The sequence below is a fragment of the Aquila chrysaetos genome, chromosome 10 (assembly GCF_900496995.4).
Source record: "Aquila chrysaetos chrysaetos chromosome 10, bAquChr1.4, whole genome shotgun sequence".
NCBI lineage: Eukaryota > Metazoa > Chordata > Aves > Accipitriformes > Accipitridae > Aquila > Aquila chrysaetos.
In genome coordinates, this window is record NC_044013.1 from 43,095,845 (window position 1) to 43,123,618 (window position 27,774).

The 27,774-nt window shown below is 56.7% G+C and overlaps 1 protein-coding gene across 8 annotated transcripts in view; it reads left to right on the plus strand.

Moving 5' to 3' along the window:
- The window catches only part of RAP1GAP2 (RAP1 GTPase activating protein 2), an 82,532-nt gene that overhangs the window by 13,249 nt on the left and 41,509 nt on the right, over positions 1-27,774 (plus strand). For 4 of the 8 annotated variants that reach the window (XM_030029350.2, XM_030029353.2, XM_030029351.2 and 1 more), the window contains one exon: positions 7,040-7,075. The exons of 1 other annotated variant lie outside the window; for it this stretch is intronic. In XM_030029350.2, coding sequence (XP_029885210.1) covers positions 7,040-7,075 — 36 coding nt within the window. Of the gene's footprint in view, positions 1-2,934; positions 3,071-3,176; positions 3,184-7,039; positions 7,076-15,599; positions 15,694-27,774 lie in introns of those variants that run through there. 3 more of the 8 variants (XM_030029359.2, XM_041126465.1, XM_030029364.2) reach the window with 3 other exon arrangements.

A 27,774-nucleotide genomic window follows, 5' to 3' on the forward strand; every position in this document is an offset into this window, starting at 1 on the left:
AAGGAGGCATCCTCCCCCAGGCCTTTGTTTCTTAATTTTGGCTGATCAGTTACGATTTGGCTGTGCCTGCTCTGAAAGGAGGAGGGTTTTTTTTCCTTTCGTTTTTGAGCCCAACTGTGTGAAATACCTTGGGGGGAAGAGGAGAAGCGATAAAATGTCACTGCAGTCAAACTATTTCTGGATGCGCTCCCGTGCGGGCGAGGTGACACTGGGCAGGCGCTGATGTGATACCCTGGAGTCGAGGGAGGCTGGTGGCCTCTGGGAGTTGGAGTTGGGTCCTTGGTACATTTTTAACCTTTGCCTGGTTGAAGCGCTGTTTGTCACCTGTGTCTGTGGGGGCTGTGGGACGTGTGGGGATGGGGAGCAGGGAGAGCTCTGCTTCTGTCCCCACCAGCCACAGGCATCCCTGGGTGCTGGTCCTGCTGGTGCGGGGCGAGGTGGGCTTTGCACGGGGGCTGCCTCGCGCCTCTCCTGGGCAGCGGGAAACGGAGACAGCATCCCTGTGGCTGTATCGAGGTCCTGCCCTCCCGGGCTCCAAAATCCCGGGGGAGGTATGTGAATCACTCTTTGTGCTTTAGCAGAGCTGTCATGCCAATGAGGCGTAAGGAAGACCTGCCAGAGTAGTTTTGACCTACTGACTCCTGTTAAAGGGGAGCCTGGCCCTGCCTCGCTGCACGTCTCCCCGTCGCCCTCTCTGCTTCCATGTTGCCTCTGACGACAGCGAGTTCACGTGAGGACTGAAGTGGCAGAACAAGATGCAGTAATTGGTGCTTACAGTGCTGCAAGAGTAAATGTTTAAACGAAGAGCTGGCTGTTTTCCTGGGACTCTCCAAGTTGTTTCTGGTGCGATGCCAGCTATAGATTGATGCTTCCCATGGCTGCTGTCACTACCTGCCACCATACCTCTGTGTGCGGGGCTGCGCTGGAGCTGCAGCAGCTGGGTGGTGTTCTGATGCACTGCAGAGCTCGGCCATGCGGGGAGGCTTTTATTTTCAGGCATGTAAATCGTGAGCAGCTCAGTAGAGCTGGGCAGAAATCAACTGGTATGAGTGTAAGAAAGACGTGACCTGGGGGAAGATGAAGTGAGAGGATAACGTCACACTGCTGTTGATGCAGAGCTTTAACACGGAGCATGCACGCCAGAAACAAATGTGCTCCAAGCAAATGTCTGCTCCAAATATTTCATGGTACCTGAGTTATAGCTTTCAAGCCTGCAGCAGGTTTAGGATTTTTTTTTTTTTTAAATAATGTCCTTAAGAGCTCTAAAATGCAAAGGATTTCCATCATTTCATCGCTTTAAGGAGAGATGGCCGTGGGCAGAAAAGTAGGAGTTGGTTGAAATAGCTGGATTTCAATCCAAGCTTTTTCCCTGGAGTTGAGTGATTTCTCTCTCCAACTCCCTATCCCCCCCCCCCCCTTCTTTCACACATCAGACGGAATCCAAATGTCTCTCAATTTAAAGCTTTTGGGTGCTTGGATGAGAGTCTGACTCCTGCAAGTGCCAAGCGCTGGGCTAAGAGCTGCCTCAAGTCCCCCGGGAGCCGCGTGAGCCAGGCACTGCCCGGCGGTGCTGAGTCAAGGGGATGTTGTCTCTGCGCGCCAGCCGTTATTGTAAATCACCAGGGTAGGAGGTGAGTGTTCAAGCAGCCGAACCAGTAGGACCTTGGCAGTCGGAGGCTTTCTGCTGGTCTTTAAACTGCCGGGACTTTGGGAAGTGAGCTTTGGGTTCCGGTGTCTCGCGCGCGGTGGATGATGCGCGGCCACGCAGCTCGTCCTCTCCTGGCCGTGGTGCGAGGCTCCGCTCTGGTGTCACCCGCACCGAGTCCCGCTGCGGCCCTGGGGCAGCGCAGCCCCCCCCCCACGCCGCAATTGCCGATGGGTGCTCGGGGTTCCCACCCTTCCTCCTGACTTTGACCCACGGAGACTGAGCCCCTGTTGCAGCCCAGACATGAGTGGGTGCAGATGGGTGCTGGCGGCTGGTTTGGGGAAGCAGAGGGTGTGAGGCTGGGGTGTCCAGACCCCAGCACCGGGTTCACTTCCCCACGGGCTCTGCTGCACCCTGCGATGCCTGAAGGCTGATGCAGGGGACGATTGCCTGTTTTCTTGGGACTTTATGATTGATGGGAGGTCATACCCAGCTAGAGGTCAGCATTTCCATTTAAATGGGGTTTCTGAAGCCTGGCTGTTAAAGGACCAGGGGGGGTCGGTGCTGGTCAGGCTGCAGACACGCGCTTCAGCGTTACGGAGCTGCCGAGGAGAGAAAACCCGGGTGCCGCAGCTGCGCGGGGGCCGGGTGGGAGATGCCTCGCCAGGCTCCGGGGCAGCCGGGGATCTGTTTGCCGTGAGAGATGAGGTGATGAGGTTTTTTCTTACTGAGGTTTAACGCTTTTAGCGAGATGTCCCGTGAAATACACTGGAGCATCAGTTGGAGGATCCCCTACCAGGGAGCCAGCCCAGTGCAGCAAACGCAGCCCTGCCGTTCTGGGGACAGACAGGGGAAGAACCACCCTGTGAGGCAGACCTTGGTGTTGCCACCAGTGACCCTTTGCACTGGGCCCCGGTGGCAAGTGGGGTGGGGGCAGCCCCGTGGCACAATGCTTATGGGCGATGCCGTGCCTGTGGCTCGGCCACGACACCCACCCTGCCTCCGCAGCGCTGCCCGCGGCCCCTGCCGTTAGGAGAAATACGATATTTGCATATTTGCAGCGTAAGGTTGTGAAAAGCCTGAGGCCACACACAAAAAAACCAAAACAAAACAAAAAACCCAACCCCACACCGAAAACCAAAAAGGAAATGACTTTTCTTCTGGTGCTTGTATGTGTGCACGTGTGCATGCGCTTCTGCGCTGACCAGGAGGCGCTGGGGTCCCCCCGCCCCGGCGCAGCGCCGTGCACGCCGTCAGGAAGCGCCCGCTGTGGTCGTCCTCCACGCGGCTGGCACACGGGTGCTGCTGGCCCCATCACCGCGTCGTCCCCCCCCTCCACCCCGCCGTGGCTGGAGCGCCCTGGCAGCACCGAGCCGGCACCATGTTCCAGAGAAAACGCAGCGTCTCCTTCGGCGGCTACGGCTGGTGGGTGCCTTTCCTTTCTCTCCCCCCTTTGCTACTGGGAGCGTGGGGCTGCGCGAGGAGCTTTTCCTCCTGCTGTGGCTTCGGAGGAGGAAGCACCATGGCACTGCGGCACGGTGCCCTCGCGGCAGAGCCCTTCCCGCTGCCCCGTGCCAGCAGGAGCGCGTGGGAGTCGGGACGGACCTTCTTTCCCCCCGCCGTGCCCTTTGGGAGCCCCGCGGGTGCCACGCGGTGAGGGGACCTCCCTGGGGGCTCGTGGTGGGCTCCCGTGGGCATGTCACCTGCAAGAGGGTCCTGTGGTTCTCCCCCCGCCACGCTCCTTTCTCTCGCTGCCGAGGACCTGCTGCCCACCCCTCCTCTGCCCGGGCAGCGAAGCTCACGGCCGCCTTCAGCACCTCACGGCGAGGTCCCACCTCGTCCGCGGCACGTTCCCGGTGCCATCGGCGTCTCCCGGAGTTGTCCCCACTCTGTCTGTGCTCGGCAGAGCACCGCGGCGGCCGCCTGCACCCCGGGTTCAGAGAGACTGTTTGCTTCTCGTGTCCCTGCCCTCCGAGATGTGTTGATCTATAGGGAAATAGTTTAAGAAAATGGCACTGTTCTCCCTCTGCCCTTCTTCCAGTTTCCCTCTCTCTGAGGTATTTTTATGCCCATTCCAAGACTGTGCTGCGTGATTCTGATCGGGCCATGGGAACTGCTGGCCAAATTGGCAGTTTTGTAATGATTTTGGCTGTGTGGTGCTGGCACAGAGGGTTGCTCTGCCTTCCTCTCCTCGTGCCGTGGCGGCTGGGGCTGGGCAGCTGGGAGCCCCGGGGGCTTTGGGACGAGCACTTGTGCTGGTGGGCTTGGAGCTGCTTGAAACCTGCTGGGGGAAATGCTGAGTACCCAAGAGGGTTGTGGGAGGGCAGCGAACTTGTCGAGGGTTTCGGCAAAGTCTCCTGGGAATAGAAGCACGCACCTTACTGAAGCCAAGTGTTTTGTCTCAGCTGGATTTTTTTTTTCTTTACATAAAAATGGGAATGAAGCACTCCGATGAACTTCTGTAAAAATAAGTTTTGTGAAATGTGGGCTCATTCTGTGGCAGAGAGAAATCGCGGCTATTGGGCAGCTTTGCTCCGCAGCTGCTGTTGGGAGCAGTGGCTCTGGGGCCCCGCTCATGCCGGGCGCATCCCGGGGGCTACTGCTGTTGACAGCTTCTCGCTGTGATGGAGCGGAGCTGTTACCCCCCACCCCTTGCAGGGGCATTCGGGGCCGTCTGGGCTTTGCTCAGTTGTTTTCCTTCTGCGCTTTGGCAGTTGCAGGGAAAAGATAACCACGAGCCGGAGAGTCATGCAGGAAAATGCGGTCTGCTGGCTGTCAGGGGGCTGTGCTGCCGTCGCGGTCTGGGACTGGGGGGAAGCAGGGTGCGTGCTTTCCTTTAAATATCAGCATCGGGGTCTGCACAGTGAGAAAGACAGACTAGGGGGTACGGGGGGAGCTCCCAAGTGGGGTTGGTGCACGACTCCCTGGGGAAGACCCCCCCACCTCGCAGTCGTGCGTTGCCTGGAGAGCACCGTGCGCGGCCGGGAAAACGCTTCCCCGGGTGTTTACGGGAAAGGAAGGGACCGGCGGCAGCCCCATACCTGCATCCGCATCTTCTCACGGCTGCGACCGACACACCCTTCCTGTGGGGACCGCGCGTGGGGCGGCCGGCACACCCAGCCACCGCTGTCGGTAGCTGCAGTCGCTATTTCCAGCCCTCTGCTGGAGTGTAAATCGTTTGGGGTTGGGTTTTTTTTTTTTTTTTTTTATGTCTACTGGCCGCATCTGCCGACAGCGAGGTCCTGGGAGGAGCGTGCTTGTCCTGGGGCGGCAGACGTGGTTCTGCTGCCCTTGGATGCAGGGATGCCCATCGCGGGCGATGCAAAGCCGTGGCGTTTGCAGCCCGGGAGCTGCCGCCCCAGCTCTGCCTGCACCCCCCTCCCGGAGCGATGCAGGTGCCAGCCTCGTCCCCTCTCCTCCCAGGCCGTGGGCACCCAGCTGGCGTCGGCCGCTCATTTCCCCCGGGCGCCGCTTTTGGCGGCAGCGGGGAGGAGACACCCCCTTTGCTGGTGCTGCCAAGTCTCGGGGAGCCCCAGGGCTGTGCTGGGGTGCACAGGGAGGAGTCTGGACCGGGGCGTGCGGTGTTTCACTTCACCCCACCTCAGGAGAGGGCGCAGGGCAGGGCCTGACAAAGCGGCTCTTGTAACTTAGTCATATTGCAACTGCGGTTTCTCCAGCGAAGGGTTTTCTTTCTCGTGTGTTTCTTTTTTTTGGTCACTTTTTTTTTTTTCCTCTCCAAGAGGCCAAATAACAGCAACTGATTTTTCTTCCTGCCGTTCCGGATAAAGCTGCTCGGTGCAGCTCCCCGCTCCAGCGCGGGTCCTGCAGAAGCTGCCCCAGCCACCCGCTGTCCCCGTGGCTCATTTGTATCTGCCACCAAGTTTGGCAACAGCTATTTACACCAGCACGCTTTAATGTTCGACTCGATTTAATGATCAACAAGGTCTGTGGACAGGCTCGTTAAGTATTAAGTGACAATAGCGGGTGCCCTGGGTCTATTTTTAGGAGCAGTAGCGTGCCGGCTCTCCAGGAGCGGATGTTTGGGGAAATGCCTGGAACGAAGCTCCCGCGGCCGGGGGGTTTTGTGAGTGCAGTGTCGGTCTGAGCAAGAGAGGGACCCCGGGAAGGGTCGTGATGCGTGTAGGCAGGATGGGCTGGGGCTGAGCTGGGGTGTGCAGGGTGGCTTCGCCCTCGCCCGTGGGGAGCGGGGACACCCCACGCGGGGTTCCTGACGTGTCTGCCCCGGTGCCGGCTCAGCCTGTGGCACGGCGTGCCGGGGATCCGGTCCCGCTGCGTCACCCACGGGTGCAGCCTCCTTGGGATAGAGAAGTTCAGCCTGGGAGCGGAGGGTGGTAAAGCTGCGAGTAGAAGGGAAACTGCATTTCTGCAGCCTTGCCGTGTCCTCCGTGATCGCAGTGCAAAACAAGTGGGGTTTGGGGTTTTTTTTGGTGTGTGGGTTTTTGGTTGGGTTTTTTTTTGTTTGTTTTGGGTTTGGTTTTTTTTTTGAGATGTGGAATTAATTTCATGTGGCAGATAACAGAGCATTTGCAATGACTGCCAAAAGACATAATTTTGCATTTTGAGACATTACTATGATTTGCATTAATTAATATTAATGTGACTTTAACCACAATGATTCTGTGGAGATAGGCACTTATTAACGGTGCCAAATAAATAAGTGAAGCAACTGGGCCTCCCGGCCCCGCACGAGCTGCCCGGGGCTGGGAGTGATGGGGCTGCTCTGCGTTCCATCTGTCCGGGGCTCTCGGTGTGCGTGCGGGTACTCGCAGCGGCTGCGGGCGGGTAAGGGGGTAAGTAAAGGGTAAGTCAGCGGCTGGTGCCCAGGTGGGGATGGCACAGCCCTGCAGGGATGAGCCTGAGCTCACGCAGCGAGGCAGCGACCAGCCAGGTATGAAAATCCTGCACCCTGCTGTATCCTTGTTCCTTCCCCTGGAAGGCTGCAGGGTCGAGTTTGTGGGGTTTGGTGTGATCTTCTCGGTACGTCGGGTCTGTCGTCTTTAAATATGTGTTTTGTGGGAGATGTGAGCCAGTGCTTTGGAGAGAGCTGGGACGTGGATAATGTCCTCCTCTGGTGTCCAGTTCATCTGTGGCGTTTTGGATGAGGAGGCAACAGTTCTCCACTGGTCACCACCAGGAAGTAACTGGGGGGGATTTTGTTTTACGTGCCGCCAGGCTTCACTTTGGGTTAAATTTTGGTTGATTTTATTTTCCGGTCAAGTCTTTCTGTGGTGATCATTGCATCAGCCAGACCGATGGCACCTCCGAAGGAGATGCTGGGGCCGGGTTTGCCAGCAGCCCCCGTACCTGAGTCGGGAGGAGGGACAGCCCTCCCTCCTGCGCCCGCAATAACGCGCTCCTCTGCTTTCTCCCCAGGATCGACAAGACAATGCTCGCCAGCCTGAAGATCAAGTGAGTACCCGCACTCTTCTCTCTTGTGTAAAGCGATTTCCCCGTGAGATACGCGGTGCGGAGAGACGGCTTTGTGCATGGAGGATGCTTTCTTGTTAGCTGGGCTGTCTTCCCGGGTCCAGCTCCGTGCAGGGGTAGACCAGCCGTTATCTACCCGTTCCTGGAGATGTGTTTGTGCATGTCACACAGCTTGTTCTCCTGTCAAGTCCAAGGTGATTCAGGCACTGAGTGATTATAATAAACGCAGCGACGCAATCGCTGTATGATCAGTGGGTTAAGGCATGCATGGTGCAATTCAGGGGGCACCAGCTCTGCCTTGGGAGGGATGGGGGTGGGAATCAGCAGGACGGGCCGCCACCAAGCTTCTGGTTTGTAAATTCAGTAGAGTCTGGAGGCTTTTTTATTTTGTTTTTGCATCTTGCAGTCTGGAAAGGGGGTGGGTGTTGGTGGGATAGTGGGTGCCTGTGCTTGTTACCCAGCTCCAGCTCCCCTGCTGCTGGGGGGGCTCTGGGAGTTGCTCTGGAAGGGGTGAAGATGCTCTTGGGGCCCAGGAGGGTCTGTGAGCTGGTGGTGTTGCTTGGTGGGTCCATCTCGGGTTTGCCACGGACTTGGTGAAAGCTGACAGTGTGGGCTGCATGGCCTCTGGCAAGGCGGCCGCTGGGCCAGATCCTGCGCTGTAATGCAGTGAGGTGTGCAGGATCACCACCCCTGCTGGAAAATGTCATCAGCTGGATAGGGAAGAGCAAGCGAGAAAGGACTGGGAATGGTGGTACCGATGCTCTCTGTCCTCCCGGCACTCGCGGCTGTCTGGGACCTGCCGCCCGTTCCCGCCGGGCCTTGTCCTCCCGGCTGTGCGACAGGGGGACCGATCCTTCCCTCCTGCTGTGGCGCATCCTCCCCTCTCCCCAGTTTCTGGATAAGCTCCCCGAATTGGGGGTTTTCCATTGCAAGCGCACGCTCGGCTCGGGCGCTATCAGTGTAACTGTGTGCTAATATAGAAATATTCTGGCCAAGCCTCCCTTGAGCTCAGGGTAATGTGTATGGGTAACAGCTCATGTGGTTTCCCTCTATAATCATTACTTGTGCAAATTATTCATTAATGGAAAAGTGTACAGAAAGCCTTGGGGGAACCTGCTGCCTGAATGAGCCTGCAAATGCCCATTGTAAATAGCACAACAGAGACGCTGTTGCTACGCTCATTGCTCAGGTTTTTGCTGAACTAATGAGAAGTTTAAATCAATGTTTACCGCTTTTAGGAGTGGAGGGAAATCTCAGTAGACTTGCCTTTTCCCATGGAGCTGAGAAGGATTTAGCTGCTCCTTGTACGCTGCCATACACTGTGCCCTGATTTTTTTTTTTTTTTTTTTTTTTTTCCAGGGCCCGTGCAGCAATTTTGCTGCAGAAGTCCCATTTAACCCCCTTTCCCCACCGTGCCGGGCAATTAGTGCCGTGCTTGGAGCGCTGTGCCAGTGCCGTGGGGCACGCTGCCACGCTCCTGCTCGGGCAGGGGTGAGGGTCTGGGGCCACGTTTCTCCCTCCCTCCCTCCCTCCTGCCCCGGCTGGAGGAAGGGGTTTGCTCAGGGCATTCGGTGAGCATCCACTGGAGCGGTTTTATCCCCGCTACTTGCAGCTAATGCTTTCCACAGCCTCATAGCGCTTCTGGTTTGTGGACAGATTGCTTCATTAAATGGTCCTGTAATTGGGGCTCAGCCAGAGCCACATTAGGTATTTGTAAAAGCTTTCAAAAATAAAAAAATAGTTTTGGTTTTCTAACGCCCTCTTATTATTGCTGTAGCCTTCTGGCTAAGATATCAGGCGTAGGCAATTTTCTTTCAGTGTATAACTTGTTAACAAAAAGACAAGCTGCTTTCTGCACGCCAAGGAGCACTTCACAAAGCCTCGTGCGCGCCGCAAACATCAATATTGACTTGCAGAAACCTGGCAGGGAAGGAATAGCGAGCGCGTGGTGGTGGATGTGGCCCCGAGAGGGGGTCCCTGTGCGGCCGGGGGGCTGCAGGACCCCCCGCCTGAGCTGGCCCCTCGTGCCCGGGGCGAGGGCTGTTTGCTGGGGCAGGTTCGAGCCCCTCCGTCCTGGGGGAGCGTGGCGGAGGGGAGCGGGGGGCTGCGCGTCCCAGTGGGCTCTCGGGGGGCGAGACCGAAGGCCGGCGTGAAGTCGGTATTTGGCGAGACCGAACCGGGCAGCGGGAGGGCCGGAGCGAGACGCCGGGCTGCTCGCCTGCCTGCTGCTCTTGTTCGGTGGAATAAACTCGCACACGCAGGTGGCACTAGAGCATCAAAGCAGTTTTCCCTCTGTCTGTTTCTCCTTTTTCTTTTTTAATTTGGGTTTCATTAGTTCCTATGGTAACCATGAATATGTCTGAGGGACTCAGAACTGGAGAGAGTGAGTAGACGTTGCGGAGTGGGAGTGTCGAGGAGAGGTGATGGATGGAGAGCCCTGGCATCGCGGTCAGGGGCTCGGCTGGCCCCGTTCGGTGACGGGCACCGCGGGGAGGTACCGGGGCTGCGCTCAGGCGGGGAAGGCGCTGCGGAGGACCGAGCATCCCCGGGCGGCTGCTGCTGAACGGCCACGTTCGCTGCTCAGTCTCTGAAATGCCGAGGAAGCTCTGGTGAGTTTGGGACTCGCTCTGCCTCGGGGAGCCGTGCCCGTGCCCTGCCAGGGCAGAAAAGCCTGAAAGTGTCGGCTCTCCAGCGGGGAGCTTGTGCGCCCGGTCCCACCGCTTCAGGTTTAAACGTGTGGCTGGCAACGGGCCGTCCCTGGCTCTCAAAACCACTGTTCTGGGACAGGAGAGAGCTGAGTTTCTGGCTGCCACGGGGAGCCGTGGGCGGCTCGGAAGAGCTCGGGCACGCTCCCACCTTGTGTGGCTGGGGGCTGCTCTTGGGCAGCCTTGCAAGGCACCCAAAGGCAATGTATGGGGGATGGAGAGTCTGGGGGAGGGCTTGGAAATACTGTACTTGCTGGTTTTGGGGGGTGCATGTCCCTGGGGTGGCAGCAGGAGCTGGTGCTGTGGGGCTTGGGTGCTGGGAGAGGGGCCGGGGCTGCCGACAGCCACTGGGACCGGGGCCAGCCCCAGGGTGCTGCGAGACGGAGACTGAGGAACTTGTGCAGTAAATGGGATTTGGCATGTGTGGATCCAGGATTTTGGCACGGACCAATTCCATTGCGATCCCTGTTTTTTGTGTTAATTTTTTTTTTATTTCTTACCAGCTTCATGGGAAAACACTGGGGGCAGCTGAACCCCCCAGGCTGGCAAAAGGGGCATCACGTCCAGAAGCAGCCCTCCAGACCTTGGCTTGGTGCTGGTGTTTTCTTGGGTCACATCAGGTCTCTGCAGAAAGCTAGCAGTGTCGCTGGGATTGCGGGATGCTCGTGTGGTGCCCTTAGTGCTCCTTGGGGCACAGCTTCATGCAGGGCTTGTAAAATGTGGTGGAGTTTGAGGTCAGGTTGTGCTGCCGGGGAAGGGAAGAGCTGACCCAGACGGCAGCTAAACCCACTTCCCGAGTGGGGAGGTCACCCTGGAGGAAAACATCAGCCTATCAAAGGATCTTTGCGTATCAGAAATCAACCCCAGCCAGATGAGCCTGCCTAATGAGTGTGTTTGCTTCTCAGAACTGCCCTGCACTAACCCCAGGCAGCACAGCAAGTGCAGGGGTCCCGAGGGGCCAGGCAGGGACCCCCAAGCCCCCTCTGCCTTGGGACATCCTTGTACTGGGGACGCTGGAGGTGGGAAGGTGTGATGGGGACAAACCCGTGGGGACCTTCCTCTGATGGGGATGAACCTGTGGGGACCTTCCTCCTCCATCTATCCAGACTTCTCGGGAATGAGCTGGTTGGGTGGTGTCCTGCGCGGGAGGTTAGCCAGCCCTTTGCGTGCTGGTGGCCCCTCAGCCCTCTGCGCTCTGGTTATTTTCTCTTTGCTATCACCAGTGGGAAGTACTGAGAAACCACAGAGTATTTAAAAAAAAAAAAAAAATCAATAAAAAAAGTCCCTTCTTCAGGCAAAGAGTCACCTCTTGCTTTTAGCCTTATAAAGCAAAAATAGCAATGAAATAATCATATCTCTGTGGAACAGGAGGGCCTTGTACACCAATTACTGAGAGTCAGTGTGTGTACAGCTAAAATTCACATGAAAGAGCATGTGATGCTCATCTGATGATGGGAACAGTGGTGGAAAATAAAGGTGGAAAGAGAAGAGATGAAAGATTTACTTGACCTTCGTAAAACGAGCTGTGTCCAGGCTTGAGGCTCTTTAATATTTGATGGGCCAGAGCTGAGTTAATGGGAAGATGTGGGAATGATTTAGCTTCTTGGCTGTAGCTGCACTGACTATTGCAGTAATCTCGGAGGTTTGTGCTTAGGTCTTGTGAGGACAAGGTCTGGAGAGCAGATTGTGTCTAAGTAAATTCCTTTGACTTTATTACCACCTTTTAAAATGGATAATTGCATGCAAATGTACGTTTTGCAATTATACTTTAGCTGTAGTAGCGTATGTGTTACACTGCAAAAAAAAAAAAAAGCTATCAAAACTACTGCAAAGCAGCCGTCTGCAGTCAACAGGGGAGGCGGGCAGGCCTCCTATTTCATTTGATTTGTAACTGCTTATGTCCAAGGCTGCTGGGTGAAACCTCCCGCAGCCACCCCCTCCCAGCCGGTGTGCTGGGGAGGCAGTTATCTCCCCTCTGGTGCAGAAATGCAAGAGAAGAATATGGGGGGGGGGGGGGGGGGGGCGGGTCCGAAGGATGCCCTGGGACTTGGAGCAAACTTTAAGATCAGTTAAAATCAGTGCTGGGGCTGGAGGGGCAAAGCGAGGTGTGGGCCAGTCCAGGCTCCTGGCCGAGTGCTGGGCAGAGTCTCTAAATGGGTCTGTGCGCAGATGAGCGTTAATTGGGCACCCAGCTGAGGCGAAGGTTGTTTAATACCCATTGCCCCGCCGGCTTGGATGTTCTGCTCACCCTGGAGTGATGCCTCTCCCTTTCTGATGTTGTTGTTTTTGTCAGTTATATTAATTTTTGTTGATGTGCATGTGGCTCGTCTAATCACAGCAAATTCTTCTGAGCTTTTCCTAAGCCATCTTTCACGGTCCCCTGACTCTAATCTCACCCTGATTTTTTGAAAAGTTTTGCTGGAAAATTAAACCGTCCGTGATGGGTCACGAACCAGCAGTCCCCTCGCAGGTGTCGGGTGGGTTCTCGCAGGGTTTCCCCTGTGTTCATGCAGCAGCGAGGGGCGAGGAGGCAAAGCACACCCTGCAATGGTACAGTCCCCTCAAAACGATGGTGTAAACCCGGTTTACCTTGTTTAACGTTTCCCCAGCGAAGCCGCTGCTCTGCCTCCTCTCCCGGGAGATTCCTGTCGCACCGTGGGCGTGCAGGGCCGTGGCAGCTTGGAGGCACGTGGCTGGACACGGCATCCCAGGCGAAGTGAGCCCTTGTGTCGGCGGCAGGTCTCGTGCCCGGGTCCCTGCTGGGACAAAGCCCCTCACGAGTGCCAGGGAGGCTGCAGGCGAGCGGCCAGGAATGGTGACAGGTCCCTGTGGCTGCCGCGGGCGCTGGCTGCCACTGTCCCCGCTCGCCGTCTGCTGCCTCAGAGCCGCCTCCTGCGCGTTTGGGCCAGCCCTCGCCGAGGCCGGGGGATTCGAGGGCTGCACGGATAAATGTCAGTGCTATCCTCACGCAGACCTGAGGTGACAGCTCTGCCGGGCGGGAGACTGGCTGGTGGGGGGAAGGCGAAGCCCCCCCAGGGCTCCCGGTGCATATGGCTGGTGGGTGGCTGGAGCTGCCTCGGGCTTTGGCTGTGCCAGATCCAGATTCGAGTCCTTCACCGATTCAGTGATGTTTTGGTGGTTTGCTTTTTGTTCGTGTTTGTTTTTTGGTGTGGTGTGGTTTTTTGGTTTTTTTTTGGTGGGTTTTTTTTTTTTTTTTTAAGAAAAAAGAAGCCCCACTGACCAGGTTCAGGCTTGTATCCAGACCCAGGTGGTACGATTTGACCCTTCTCTTCTGGGAGGAGAAGATGGGCATGTGTGAAAGCATTTCGAAGTCCTCCTTTATTTGCAGTGCGGATGCAAACAAGTGGGGAGAGGTGGCGGGTCGCTGCCGTGCGGGACCAGCCCGGGCTCTTTCGGAGGCTCTTTCCCAACCCGGCTGGGGCTGTCGAGGCCGGGTCTCCTGCCCGCCCCCCCCCTCGGTCCCCGACGGTGCTTTCCCGGCTGAAGGCTCTTCCCAGGCGTGCCAGCAGTGGGCATACGAGCGCTCGGCTTTTCCCTGCTGCTGGCTCCCGCTGGCAGTGGGTGAAGGCGAGGGGAGCCCGGGCATCGGGACTTGGGGTCCTGCTGCTGCGTGGCCGTGCAGGGGCGGCCCCCCCCCGACCCGTTCGAGGGGGTTTCTGCCTGTTAGCGACCAGGCTGCTGCGGGTCCTGTCACCCGGTTCGGGCCGCCAGTCGCTCTGCGGTGGTCGTCCCTCCGGACCCCGGTGCGAGGGATGAGCGGGGGGGGTGCAGGGGATGGGGCAGCGCTCGGTGCCCTCGAGGGGAGCGGGGACCGGGCGCTGGCTTTGCCTCTGCTCCTGCCGGGGGGGGTCCTGCCCAGCGCTGCGCCCCGGGGACCCTCGCAGCGGTGAGCTGTGCTGCCGGTCCCCGCGTCCCAGCACCCACCGGTGGCCTGTGCCTCCCCAGGCTGGAGATCTTCAGCGCAGCACGGGGAAACAAGGGTGGGAGTCGGTAACTTAAAAGGAGGAACGTAAACCCAGCGAAGCCGGGGTGAAAGTAGGGCAGCGCGTCTGGGGGCCGGAGTGAATCATCAGCCAGCTCTCACTGCTGCTGCTTTGTTTGCTTTTTATGCAAAGAAATTAGTCAGATGCGTTTTCGTTGCCAGTTTAGGGTCCGGTGGCCTGTGGATGAGCAGGTCAGCGCTGTGCCGTCGCCCAGCCGCGGCTGCTGGGGGTCCCGGTGCCCGGCAGCAGTGCCCGGGGTGGGCGCAGGGCTGCTCACCGGAGCCCTGGCTGGAGCTTGGCTGCGGTGCTGGCACCTCGGTCACCACAGAGCCGGGTTGAGCGGGTCCCGCTGCCTCGGGAAGGTCCCGTCCCAGCCCCAGCCACTTCTGTGAAATCTGGGCTTTGCCCTCGCGGCAGCACTGGCTGCTGGGCTGAGATAGGGACGGTCCCGTCCTGCGCGGGCACTGTGCTGGGTCATGGCCCTGCCCTGCCCAGGGATGGCCTCGGGGTGCAGAGACACCCCTCATGGCCCCAAAATGCCCTTTGCTGCTGCCGGAGCTACGTGCTCGTTGGGGCTGTGAGTAGGTGCTGCTGATGGGCAGCACTGCCTTTCTGCCTGGGGGCTTGGGATGGCCACAGTAGGTGATGCTGAGGGTTACACCTGATGTCCCTAGGACAGAAATGGATTTTGGGGGTTTCTTTTGCTTTAGTGGTGGTTTTTTTGGTATCTCTCTTTTGTGACTAAAGATAAACCCAAGCAGGGTGAGTGCCAGGGCAGGTGGAGTCTGCCTCTCCTCCTTGCTCTCCAGCACACTTGGAAAGGGGTTCTGCCCCTGGAGGGCTGACGCAACACCAGGGTTTGGACATTGCAGCTCAGCTGGGGACAGCGGCTGGTGGAGCTCAAACAGCATGGCATCCCACCAACACCATGTTCAAGTGTAGAACCGCCCCCAAAATTCATATCTATTTTCTAGAGGGGAAGAACAACCTGGGAGATGGGAGTCTTAATGATATGCTATTTTCTTTATGGACAGAAATTACTTTCAGTGGGTACCAGAGCTGCCCTTTTTGTTGAGGCACCATGTAATTTTAGGAAGAAAAATCACAAAGGATCTGAGGAGCTTTGGCAAGGTCTGGCTGAGCAGAGACACAGCTCATTGCCCCAGCAGTGAGGATGGGGCAGGGCCCCAGGAGCCACCCTGGGGCTGGGGGCACTGACCCTCCATGTTGCAGAGGGGAGCGTTTGGAGCCCCAGGGCTGTCACTGCTGCTTGGTACCTGCTGCGCCAGCCGGAACGGGCAGCAGTGCAGCACCAGCCTCAGGCAGCCACTGGCACGTGGGCACTAGTGGGAGAACGACGAGCTGGAGGGGTCAGTCTTTGCTCATCAGCTCCCAGCGGTGCTGGCGTGGGTGCTGGACTGAGGGTCCCCTGTCAGCAGCATCGCATGGCCGGTCACTGTGCGTTGTGTTGCAAAAGACCCTTGCGTGGGTCGTTCAGCTGTGGCCAGGAGGTGATGAACAAAGACACGCTGGAGACACTGGCCAGAGGAGGGGTGGTCAGGGATCAGCAGGGAACGGGGCGCAGCCCATTTGGGGGTGCTTGCCCCGGGAGGTGAGCAGCAGCAGGGGCACAGTCAGTCCTGCCTCGGCCAGCCCCAGGGCTGGCTGGGGATTTACAAAATCTAGCCAGTCCCAACGTCTCCCCGCTATCTCCGGCAAGCAGGCGGGAGTGCTTCCCTCTTCGCGGAAGGGTGGTTATCAGCCCGGCTGCCCCTGGAGACACCCAGTCCCGCGCCCGCGCAGCATCCTTGCAGCGCATTTCAAAGCTTTCCCAGGCGGAGAAAGGTGCTGTCAGCTTTGAGAATGTGAGGTGTTTCAGCCATTTAATCTGGTAAGATTTATCTCTAGAAAATTTTGGGGGGGGGGGGAGTACTGGCACAGCTCCACTGATGCTCCCGCCCTGGGAGACTACCCTTGGTATTTGGCTAGGTGCTTTTGTCTCAGTAGCTTGCTGTAGATACTTGGGTTTGTTTGGGGGTTTATTACTGCAGAAACACCAGATACAGAGTGGAGGCAGTAGGCTGGGATCCGGTGATGCAAACGCTGCTTCCCGGTGACGTTGGAGGTGGCGCAGCGGCGCATTCTGCTTGTGTGTGCTACCCAGTCCCATATGTTAAAATGTTGTTGTTGCTGTCAAAACAGCCTTCACATATTTAAAGCTAGATTATCCACAATTACATCTGCCCAGAGGACTTGGCAACCCCACGTGGGTCTATTTTTAGCTCTGTTTCAGAACTAATAAACTGTGCTGGTTTATATATCTTTCCTCCTGCCATATTTATAGCCTGTCAAAATAGGAGCTGTTTGCAGACAATCGAAAGGCGGCTGCTCAGAAGAATAACAGCCTTCTAAAAGCAAATATTGTTGTGACAGGGGGAGGGAGCCTTAATGGCTGGAGGGATAGAGACACCATCTGCCTGCGGGTACATGCTCCCAAATATCCAGGTGTGCAGGAGGACAGGGTCGTCTGCGGGAGCCAAGGGGCTCAACCGGGGCAGGGTCCCTGGCTGCTGGCGAGTGCCGGAGGTTCAGAGGGGCTTTTACCCTGCTCGGCATGCCCGCTGGCCTCCCCTTGGCCATGGCTGTGTGTCCGCTTGCCGCTGGTGTGGGTGTGATTTGGGGAGCGCAATCAGCCTCGGCTCTGCTGAGCCGAGGAGCCCAGAGCAGGGCAGGGAGCACTGGAGCAGGAGCGCAGGCACTGTGCCAAAGCCTGTGGTTTGTTCCTGATGATAATTTTGTTAATTACTGTACCGCTCCCACCGGCTGTCGCTTTTCCTTCTAGTCGGCGGGGTCCTGGCTTCCCAATGGCGACCGGCGCCGGCGAGCGCCGCGGTGCAGCAGGGACGGGCTGGCGCTGCGCCTGGCGCACGGGAGCTGCCCGGCAGCACTCTCGTGCCGCGGGAAGGTTTGGTGCCAGACGGTGCTGGCAGGGCCCGTGGTCCCTGTCTGGAAACGGCCCTCTCCATCGCCAGTGTTTTATTTCCAGTGGAGCTCGTGATGCTGTTTTCATGCTCCCTTAGCAAATACCAGTGTCAGCGTTGGACCCATACAGTAGCTGAGGACCTCGCATCTTCCAAAGCCTGTTGTAAAACCCTGGCTCGTCTCAGACTCCCACCCAGAAGAGATGTGTAGAGGCTTGACAGGTACTTGAATAGGTCAGAGCTACATTATGAAGTCTCTGTGAAGACTCAAAGGTCAGTCCTTTCAGACGCTGTCCTGCCTCATTCCTCTCAAATGTTACCAGTGTCATGTCACAGGGACTGCGACAGCTCCTTCCTCCTACAAGCAATTTGGTGTTAATCCTCTCCAGTTTGGAACGCAGAACTCGATGTTCACGTAGGGGTGATAAGCAGCTGTCCTGGCTGCACTGGGGGCTTGGAAGAAGGGCAGGTTTTCCATCATGTCTTCGCTGGAGCTCCAAAAACCCAGTGCAACTGTGTTGGCAGAGTGATTCACTCTTTGCTTGCGTGTTAAGCTTGAGGACAGGGAGGTGTGCTGGCAGGCAGGAGAATGAGAACGTGATGGTAAGAGGTACAGGATCAGACCAGGGGTCTCTGTCTGCTCCCTGAGAGCGCCAGTGCCCAGGGAAAGACCGACAAATGGGACAAGTTGCATCCTTTCGTCTGAGATGGCAGTCCCCTCGCGGGCTCTCTGCAGCCCAGGCTGGTAGGAGAGTTTTCCTTTCGACTGTGTTTGTACCATTGCCCACGACTGCTGCTGCTGCAGCGGCTGCTGGCTCTACGTACAAAAGATGCTGCCTCGACTAGGGCGCTCCCGTGCTGCTGCAGGCACGTCTCCTACTAGAGAGGACAAGCAGCCATCCAGAGACCCTATAGCAATATGGGCAGCATGCACGTGGAGCCGGTATGGAGCAGGTACCCCTCTGTGCAGCCTCCCCCACGTGCGGGTGTGGGTACCAGCTGCCAGCGAGAGCTCCTGCCCACGGGCCTTGGACCCCCCTGCTTCCCAAAGCTCTGGCACGCTTGATCCAGGTCTCTTGTTCCTGATCATTGATGAGGTTGCACAGCGCGAGGTGATTTAACAAGGAAGATGGCAGGTTTCCAGCTAACAACTGCATCATTTTCTATCTTTTTGATCTGGAGCAAGAGGCAAGAAAAAAGCCATAGAGCAATAGAAACCCATTTCTGAATGTGATTGACTTCAGCACATTCCCTATTGTACGAATGTGTCACTGAGATAATACCTGTGTTTTAGCTCCACAAATTATATGTCTTTTAACGCTCTCACATCAAGCAAGGTGTCTGAGGGAGACGGGTAATCGAGATGGCGGCATCTCCTGGGGGAGCCGCCGAGGGCTGGGGAGCTGCTGCTCTGGCTGCTGCCCTCCACGGCACCGGGACACGTTCCCGCACGAACCGATGACCACCCCTCGCAGCTCACCACCGGTGAGCGCAGCAAAGCAGGGCACTGATCTCCCCATGAGGTTTCTGGAGGTAGAAACTGTTTCTCCCTACATGGCACCCATCTGTGGTGCTGCCTGGGTGCTGGTGCTGTTCCCACGGGGCAGGGGAGCTCATCGCAGCACAGATTCACTCAGGGGCAGCTGCAATCCCTCCCTGTCACCAAAACACCCCAGCATCGAGGGAAATCAAGACCCAGAGACAGCACGAGGTTTTTCCAGGGCTCCTGCAGACACCTGCGGCAGTGCCCGGCTGGTCATCCTTGCAGGCTGCCATCTCCCCATCATATCTTTAGATTAACTCCCCCTCCTGACGCGGGGGCTGCCGCTGCGGTGGTGGGGGGCTCGAGAGAGAGCATGACTGCGGTGCCGCTGCCCTGTCAAGGGGAATTAGAGAGGCCTGGGTGCGCACTCCACTTGGCTGGGCCTCCTCTTTTACATAATGTGATTAGCGCTTCTCTGGAGCAACCCCTCCCGAGCCAGCTGAATATTCAGCATTACCACGAGGATCTGCATTTGCAGCCACCAGCTCTTCTGCTCGCTCTGTCTGGGCGCGGACCTGCTCGCAGCCCGCGCCAGCCACAGCTGCAGCCACCCGCGCCGGACCCCTGCACCACGGCACCGGACCCCTGCACCACGGCACCGGCGTGCCCGGCAGTGCCAGGGGCTGCCATGGCCCCTGGGGCCAAGTTAAGCAAAACCTGTGCCTGGGTTTTAGGCTGTGTAGTGTGGGACCGGTGGCACGGTGCTGCATCCAATGCCGTCAGTGGATGCTTTGGGATGTTTAGTCTGAGACTGGCTCTCGTAGGGATGGGGCTGAAGTGGTGGCTTTCTGCAGCAGCTGTGCTCAGGGACGTGGAGCAGCATCGCCTGTTGCTGCAGGAGGAGCAGCGCTGGCCGGCCCTGCGCCTCTCCTGGCGTTCCCATGCCCGTGGCTAATAAGACCCCTCTCAGGGTGGAGGGCAGCTCTCCCCGAAATGCCGGGCTCCAGTGAGCAGTCCCCGGAAGGCTGAACCTTCTGCCCGAGCCCACCTTGCTCCTCCCGCTCTCTGCCTGGGATCCCCCCCTGCTCCTGCATCCCTCGCAGCATCCTCGGGAAGGGGCATCGGTTGGCTGAGTTTAAAGTTTGGGCCTAATTCTGAGCTTCCCAGCTGGATGTAGATGGCAATTGATTGGAATAATGGTGTCAGGGATGGTCTTTGTTCTGCACGGGGAGCTGGGGAAGGACCAAGGGCTAAGGAGAGTGCTGGTGGTGCTGGAAGCGTCGGGCATGTGGCTGATGTTAGTTTGCTGTGCATCCTGAATCTGGCTTTATTAGTGATGTTAATGATAAATGATGGCATTTAGTTCACTGATTTGCTAGTAAAATTCAAAGGATCTGCTCATGCTGTAAAGACTTATTTCCTCTGCTGATTTGATCTAATTTAATTGAATGCTGAAATCTTGGAGCTCATCTCTTCAGAAAGCCTGTGTTCACAGGGAAAAATACCCCAAATTATCAAGAATACAATTTCCATATAATTGTGCTGCTGTCATAGGCATGACTACCTTGCACTGTGTTTAACCATCAGAAATAATACAGTCACTCAAGGGAGCAAACCGGGCAGGGGCTGATGCTGCACCCGAGCCCTGGGGCTCCCTGCCCGCCCATGGCAGCAGCGTGACGCACGCCTGCCTTCTCCTCTCTGCCCCTGATTTGCTGCCCGGCCCTCGGCAGCTCACTTCATCTCCCCGTGCTGCCGTTTTCCTGTCTGCAAAACGGCTTTGGTTTATCGCGGTGCTTGCTGGCCCCGCGACGTGCCAAGGAGCCAGGGCCAGCGCTGCTCTGCTCACCGGCACCGAAGGGCGGGCTCAGCACCAAAACGTGACTCTTGCTTTGAAGTCCCAGATGTGTGTGATGGGAGAGTGCTCTCTAAGAGCTTCTTATCAAAGCTGTGTCTCTCTGGAGGCTGCTGAAGGAGGAATGGTTCCAAAAATAAAACCATGAGAGCCTATAGATGTACAGATGCATGTAGATAGATATCTGTAGATCTTCTTGCATAAAGCAGATCCAGCTGCCCAAGCCACCTGGACTATCAGAGATGGTTTTATACTGAACACAGGCTAGAGAACTGAATGTTCCTGTCTGACCACAGAGAGTTTGATCAGGAAAGCATTGCTGCAGTAGCCCTGGAGGAAGAGCTTTGCCATCGTTTGTGTGGCCTGGCTCTGCTGGCAAGGTTTGCTTTGCAAGTCACAATTATAATTTTGGTAATCTTCCTGGGCTGGATGAACCCTTACTGCCACGGACTGCTGCGGCTCCTCCAGCAGTGATGCCAGCTGCATGTGACTGATGAACCCCTGGAAAAGCGTAACCTGCGCCTTGGGTGATGCTTCATCCTGAGCAGGGCTAATTATGTGGGAAGGGGCTGGGGGGGGGGCATTTCTCGTTAGGCTTTGCTGCCCTGGTCCCCAGGAGGGGGGACTGGTGCGTCCCTGCCCTTGGAGGGAGCCGGGCTGCTGAGGGCTAAGGTTTGGGTCGGCTGGTCGGCTTTTCGGGCTCGCGGCCGGTGGGTGCGCGGTGCGTACCTTGGGGTGCGTGCCTCGTGATGCCCGTCCCACGGTCCAGCCCTGCCTGCTCGCTGCAGGGACCAGGGCCACCAGAGGAAATGAGTGAGTGGGTAATTTGCAGCTCATCTAATTAAAAGGCTGCGATTTTGAAGGCTGGTCAGGGAAGATGAGAAAGGACGTGGCACTGAACAAGAGTGGCTGCTCACCACTGCCTGGGGACGAGTCCCTGGCCCCAGTGCCGGCAGCTGCTGGGTGAGGGGGGCCGAGGAATGGGTGCCCGTGGGTGGGGGGGGGCACGGTGATGGAGGCGGGGGTGTTGCTGCCCGGTGCTGGTGGAGCAGACGCAGACAAGACCTGTGTTCTGCGGTGCAAATCCCAGCAGCTCTCGCGCTTGAGCAAATAGCCATTCGTTTGACCTCCTGCCAGCCCTGCTAAGTAGGCAAATATTTGCTGCCTCCTTCTCTTAGCTGCTGGATGGAAGGGGAAGGGAAGGGGTATCCTGCTATTGCAGAGCGGGCAGGTCTTGTGGGCCAGCCGTACCATCACCGGTGTTCCGGTACAGGTTGCCTTTCTAGGGTATGAATAGTCACGCTGTAACATCCACTTTCAGTCTTTTGTGCTCAAAGTTTAATTACAGTGTGATAATACAAATTCTTTTTTTATCACTGTGCTAACGCAGAGATATCTTAGTTTGTACTCTGCATGCTATTGCAATATACGGCAGCATCAAAGGGCTACTAGTAAGACCATGTGCAGAAGTGTCCAGCTGGATTTCATGGCAAAACACCTCTCACTTCCAGCCTGCTCCATGCTGGCCTCAGACCCTATCTCATATACAGCCACGCCTGATCCCTAGTTTCCCACCAGTTCTTATTATCTCAGTTTGAGTGCTCTAGGAAACAGCCCATTTCAGGTGTATTTTAAAGTCTGATTAACAACATGAACATAGCAGCAGTGACATGGTGCTTGGCATCATCTGTACACTCTGCAGCAGTTAACCATTTCATCGTGATGCTCTGGAGACTGTATGACCCTGAGCAGGGATGGCCCAGGGCGTGCAGGGAGGAGGTGCTGCCAGCACCTTCCTTAGCTGCTGCTCCTGGACCCCTGCTCTGGTTACCCAGAAAAGGCTGCGTAACTTGCCAGGACTGGGATCTGTTTGCAGGCAGCAGCAAACAGCTGATTGCACTGGGTAACGTTTGCGACCAGGGACTTGTCTTGCTCTTCTCTGGAGCATACAGAGAGCAAACGGAGGATCTGGAAGGGCTGAGCCTCTCGGTTCCCAGAAGGGAGCAACTTGCACCCCCATGGCTTAATCAAGTGGCGTTTCCTGCCTCTCACTGAAGCTTAATTTGCTTCTTAGTTCTCCTCCGTGGGGCACAGGGGGTTGTGTGCGAGTCTGGGTGTCTGCCAGCGTGGAAACATACTGTGCACAGCCGAGGAGCCGCCTCTGCAGCCCCTGCAGCCAGCCTGCCGCCGGCCGAGGTTTTGCGGGGGCTCTGCCGACTGATTTCTGTGCAGTTTTGGGGTGGGCAAGGAAGGACAGGGGGTGCCGCCGGTGTTCACAGTGCCGGTTTCCGCACCAGTGGGATGAGACGGGGAGGCTGCTGAGCACAGCGTGTGTGTGGGAACCACTGCTGGTACCCAGGCTCTGCCCCAGGAGCTCGCCTCCAGTGCTGGTGTCGCTGCCCGGTTTCACGCTGGGGCACCACAGTGGGAAAATTGTTCACGTTTCGCCCTGGAGGTGCTCATAAACTGGAGCAGTAAGGGCTGCAGCCTGCCCTTAGGACCACCTAGGTTGGCCAGAGCAGGTACTGAGGATTTTCAGGCTTCTGCCAGCAGCCTGGGTAAAGCCTGAGCCCACCCCGCGGCATGGGGACCCTTGCTGCCTGTCGCAACTGGGGCTGGAGGGTGCAGTGCGGGGTCGGGGCTTGTCCCGACTGTGGCCGTGGGAGCTGTGGGCACGCAGGTGTCCCAGGCACCGGCCACGGCTCTGGAGATGATGTCCTCAGGAGGCTGGGAGTGAAGGGAGGGCACTTGGGGCTCAGTTCCCGCATGGGCCGGGAGCGGTGGTGGCGAGGGCGAGGGGGGCTGGCAGAGGGGGTGTCTGTGGCTGCCCACCCCGGGGCACCAGGATCCTACTGGGGGAAGCCGTGCCCCCTACCCTGTGGGGCCTGAGGCCGAGGGGTGTTCTCCCCAAGACCCTCTAGTCTGGCACGTGCTGATGAAGGCAGGGGAGCAGCCAGGCGCCGGGATGGCTGACAGCCAGGAACACGGTTCCCTGTAGGGAAGTGTGGATGCTGTGGTCCTTTGAGGGCTTGGCCCATTTGCTGTGGCTTTTTATAATTTTTTTTAAATTGTTTTTTTAGTGCCGATGCCTGCTCTGAGGTGCTGGGAGGTGCTTTCAGCGCTGCTGCCCGCTTCTCTCACCCTGTTGCTGTGCAAACACGGCGAGGGGACGTCATGAGATGCAGCGAAAGCCCTGCCCCATCTGAAGGGAAGGGGTGGCTTGTGCAGAGGGTGCAGCCAAAACGGGGTCGGGTCTGGGGCCTGCTAAGCCCCTGATTATTTTTAGGTCATCTTTTGTGTTCGCTTTACATACTGAAGTCTCTTCTCTCTAAGCCTCTCTACCACAGAATGGGTGCCCATGTGCACCTGTGCTGCTCTTTGCTTATCCAGGCTCCTGGCTGCTTCCCAGCCCTTACGGGTGCCGTATCTGCAGTGCCGTTGACCGTCGGATCCTGCTGCCGCTCTCGTGCGGGGCCAGCTTGTTTTTAATGGGTGGCAATACCTGGCTGAGTCTTGGCTTCCTTCTGCAGCGAGAGGTCATTCGCTTGTAATGAATTTTTGTTCTTTCATTGCGGCTTTGATTGCTTTCCCTGCTTATTTCCTGGGAAGGCTGATAATTGCACTGGGGAGATGAAACACCATGGGCTACGCTCAGCCCCTAGTCAGGCAAAGGGTCGATGCTTGTGTGCGCTTGTGAGGGGGACAGGCTCTGGATGGGGGACAAGCCCGTTGCGTTGGCTCCCAGTCAAGCACGGCAGATAAATTTCTTTTTGCACATCAGTCCAGTACTTCTGTACAGGAGCCACAGTACCGGGGCGCAGGGAGCCGCCAGGGTTTGGGCACTGCGGTGCGGCGGGGAAGCCTTGCCGGCTGTGCCGGGGCGGGAGCCAGGGGAGCTGGGTCTGCTGCCCCCGTGCCTCGGCGTACATCGATCCCTCTTCCGATCGCTCTAAATTGACAAGGTGCTAAGGTTGCTGGTGGCGTGTTGTGCTTGTCTCACACCGTTTCAAGAGAGAGAAAACTTGCTGTGTTCTCTCTGCATTGCCTGCATGGAGGAGCTGGCTTCATGCTTTCTTGGTATTTCCTCTATGTCCTTCTAACTGAAGCCATAAAATAAATCTCTAATCAGATTACTTAGGGCTGGATGTAACATAACCTAAAGCTCTATTTCTTGTGATATGTCTTTTAAAACTGGATGCACCCTTATCCTCTTCCTGCAGCACCGTTTGAAACGCTGTAATCGCTTTCTCCCTAGTTTGCAAGCTCCCAAATCCTTTTCTTCCTATGCCAGGGAAATGCGAATGTGACTGCTCCTTTGCGGAGAACCGGTTACTATTTTTGTCTTTCGGTCCGTGTTGCTTCGGTTCCTTTGTTCCTCTCTGGCTCTGGGTCCCTGGCGCAGCTGCCCCCCCCTCCCAGCAATCCCACCTGGGTGGTGCAGGCGCCCGTGCCAGCCACGTCTCGCTCAGGTGGGGGAAGCATCCACGGGGGTCTCCGGGTGAGTCCCTGGGATGGTGGGGAAGGGTCCCTGGGCAGAGCTCTTGGTGCCCCGTCAGCTGCCACGGCGCTGCGGGGACGGGCTGGCCGTGCCTCCAGCCCAGCCGTGGCAAATGCCGTGGCAAATGCCTGGCATAGCTCGTGTATTTCTGTCTCTGTCCCTCGTGAGCGAGGGAACCAGAAATATCTCTCGCAAAGGGAGGCGCAGAGGGTGTCAGGGACTTATCCTGCACCGTCTGACGAGGCAGCGCCGCGGCTCTGGCCGGAGAAGCCCTGAGTCACTGGAGCGGGGCTCGGCTGTGCCCGCCGCTCAGGTGTGAGCGACGGGGCCGTGGGGGTCTTCGTGGGTGGCAATGTGCCTGTGAGCGGCTTGGGAAGGTCGATAGGCTGCTCACCGGTGGGGGGTTTACTCTCACTGCAGCATTAACACAAAAGCCAAAGTTATTCCATAAAAAGATGGCTTATTAATAATATTAATAGTGTAATTTATTCACAGGAGATTCAGTAATATCAGGGATGAAGGCTTGATCTTGTCACAATCTGTTGTTTTCTGATCCTTCTTTTTTAGCAGAGTGTCCAGAATAAAATGCCAGCCTTTGCATAAATGAGCCAGCCACCCAGGTGATTTATTAATCACGGCATGTAATTGTCCTAACCTGCCGTGAGCTCTCTCCAGCCCCTTGGGACCTGGCTTCCTCGTTAGCTGCAAAACTGTTTTCTCTGAAGCACAAACATCAGGGCATTTTTAAAGAGATACTTATTTCTTCATAAAACAGGGGCAGCTGCTTAACTTGGAGGTTATTTAGTGATTTTTTTAAAGGAAGGATGGAGACTCAGAAAAGCCCAGAAATGCTGGGGGTGGGGAGGGAGCTCGTGGTCTCCAGGCCAGGCTCTGTCGCAGAACGGGCTGTGGCTCCCTCCAGCCAAGCCCAGGAAACCTCCATGGATGGGGGCTGGCAGCCCCTCTGGGGACCTCTTCCAGGGCCGACCCAACCTCCTCGGTTTTCCCGATTTATTTCCAGTCTAAGCCTCTCAAACTGCAGCTGTCTGTCTTACGAGATGTCCTTTGGCGCATCTGTGCAGACACCAGTCGGAGGGCTTCCGCGCGTGCTGGTCCCGACTTGGGCGTCCCTCTCAAACCTTCAGGAGGGCGATGCTCTGGTGGCATCGCTGCGGGAACCGGAGGCTGGCCGGAGTCACCCTGGCCCCGCGGCGTGGGGCTGGGGAGACGCGCTGCAGAGGTGTTCCTTTAGCCAACAAGGACGCAGGCAGAGTACTTGCCCCTTGGTGGGATCAGTTTGACGGGATCCTCTCTTGGAGAGAGTAAAGGCTGAGCTGGGGACGCACTGCCGGAGCTAAGGAGACCTGGCTCTGCTCCCAGGTCAGGGTGCCCCAGCGACCCGCGGCTGGCCGTGCGATGCAGCTCGCCGTGCCGCACAGCCTGCCACGCCTGCCCTGCTCCTCCCTTTGGCAGGCAGAAATCACCCCTGTGTGCACGGTGTGCTGTCCCTTTGCAGGGGGGACCCGCCGGGCGTGAGGGGGGGAGCAGCAGGTGCTGGGGAAGGCAGGCAGGGGCAGGAGCTGTTCAGGTGCACTGGCCCTGCCGCCGCCTCTGCTTCCCCTGGCATCCCACTCCAGTCTTTCCTGGAGCCTTTCATCAGACGGCAGAACATAAGAAATAAAGGGCAGCTTTTTCAGGGACCTATCGCAGCCACAGGTGATGTCCTCGGGAGCTGGAGGTCCCTGGTGCTCCTTCACCTGTGTGCCCAGTGGCTGAGCATCCAGACCTCCTAGGAGAACCCATGGCCTTGTAGGAAGATGTTGCCATCACCAGATGGGAGCTTCTTTGTGCTGGGGTGGGGGGAGCAAAGGGGGGTCTGGCGTTTCCCCCGCAGCCCTTTCTCTGTGCGAGAGAGGAGGTGGTCCCTGGCGTGGCGTGGCATGGCATGGCATGGCATGGCTGCAACCTGGGTACCAAGCTTCCACCCTGAGTCTTCACTGCCCCGCCAGCCCCTTGCCATTTATTATCTTGCCCTCGTCCTATAAATTACAAATCAGCTGCAACAGAGTCCAGAAGAAATTGATTATAGCGCAGGCTCCCTTGCTGTATTTGGGTGGAGAAGAAAATATGGCTGAGTGTGTCTGCTTAAAGTGATTCTCTATTTCCAAATATGAAAGAACTGAACATCTTTAAAAATCGATACAAAGCCACTTCAGCATAAAACAAGAGGAGATTAATACTTAACTTGTCTGGAGAAGGGGAAGAGAGACGGTGGAAAATGTCTCCAGAGAGAGAGACTCAATGAAATTCGAAGCTGCCTGTTTAATGCGAGAGGTAAAAGGTTTAAAATTAAAACCCCTCCCCCACCGTTAACTGGAAGCTAATGAGGTGCTGGAGAATTGGTATAATTTGGCATGGAAATGGGTTCTAATTTCTTTCGTGTTTTTTTTTTTTTTTTCCCTATGCCTGAGAAATTTGTCAGACTGATGATTTCTGCTTGAAAGGAAGCAGCCAGGTATTTTCTGCAAGAACAAAGAGATTTGTTGGTCCAACAAAAACTTTATTAAAAGGCTTGGCAGTGCGAGTTAAGCACTCTTCCCTGCCAGTGAGGATGAAGGTAGCACCCAAGTTTAACAGAATTCTTTCCTCTTACCCACTCGCATTCTCTCGCCCACCACACACGGTTTGGCATCATCCGATGTCGTACTGAGGAGGCAGAAATGTGTTTTGGGGTGTTTTGAGAATGGGTTGGGCTTTTCCTTGTGGGGAAGTGGGGACCTCGACACTCGTCTGCTGGAATTACTGTGCTGGAGAGACCTGCTGCTGCTTCAGCCTTCCCAGGGACCCGTCGAGATCTGTTGAAATGCGAAAATAGTAATCTTGGATTTAAGTTTAGACCTTGACTCTTTGAAGAGCTACCCGTGTGCTGTGTAGGTCAGTGTGGTTGGTGTGGTGACGGCTGAACTGCCGTCAGGTTCTTCTGGGGTGAATTAATGTGGCATGTTGACAAAAATAACATTTCACGTATTTTTATCTGACTTACAGTAGAATGCATAAAGAGATTACATTGATGATGGTTTTTTTCTATTGAATTTAAAGAATACATCCGATTAGAGATTGTGCTGAAACATTTAGATAGAAAAGAGCAGAGCTAA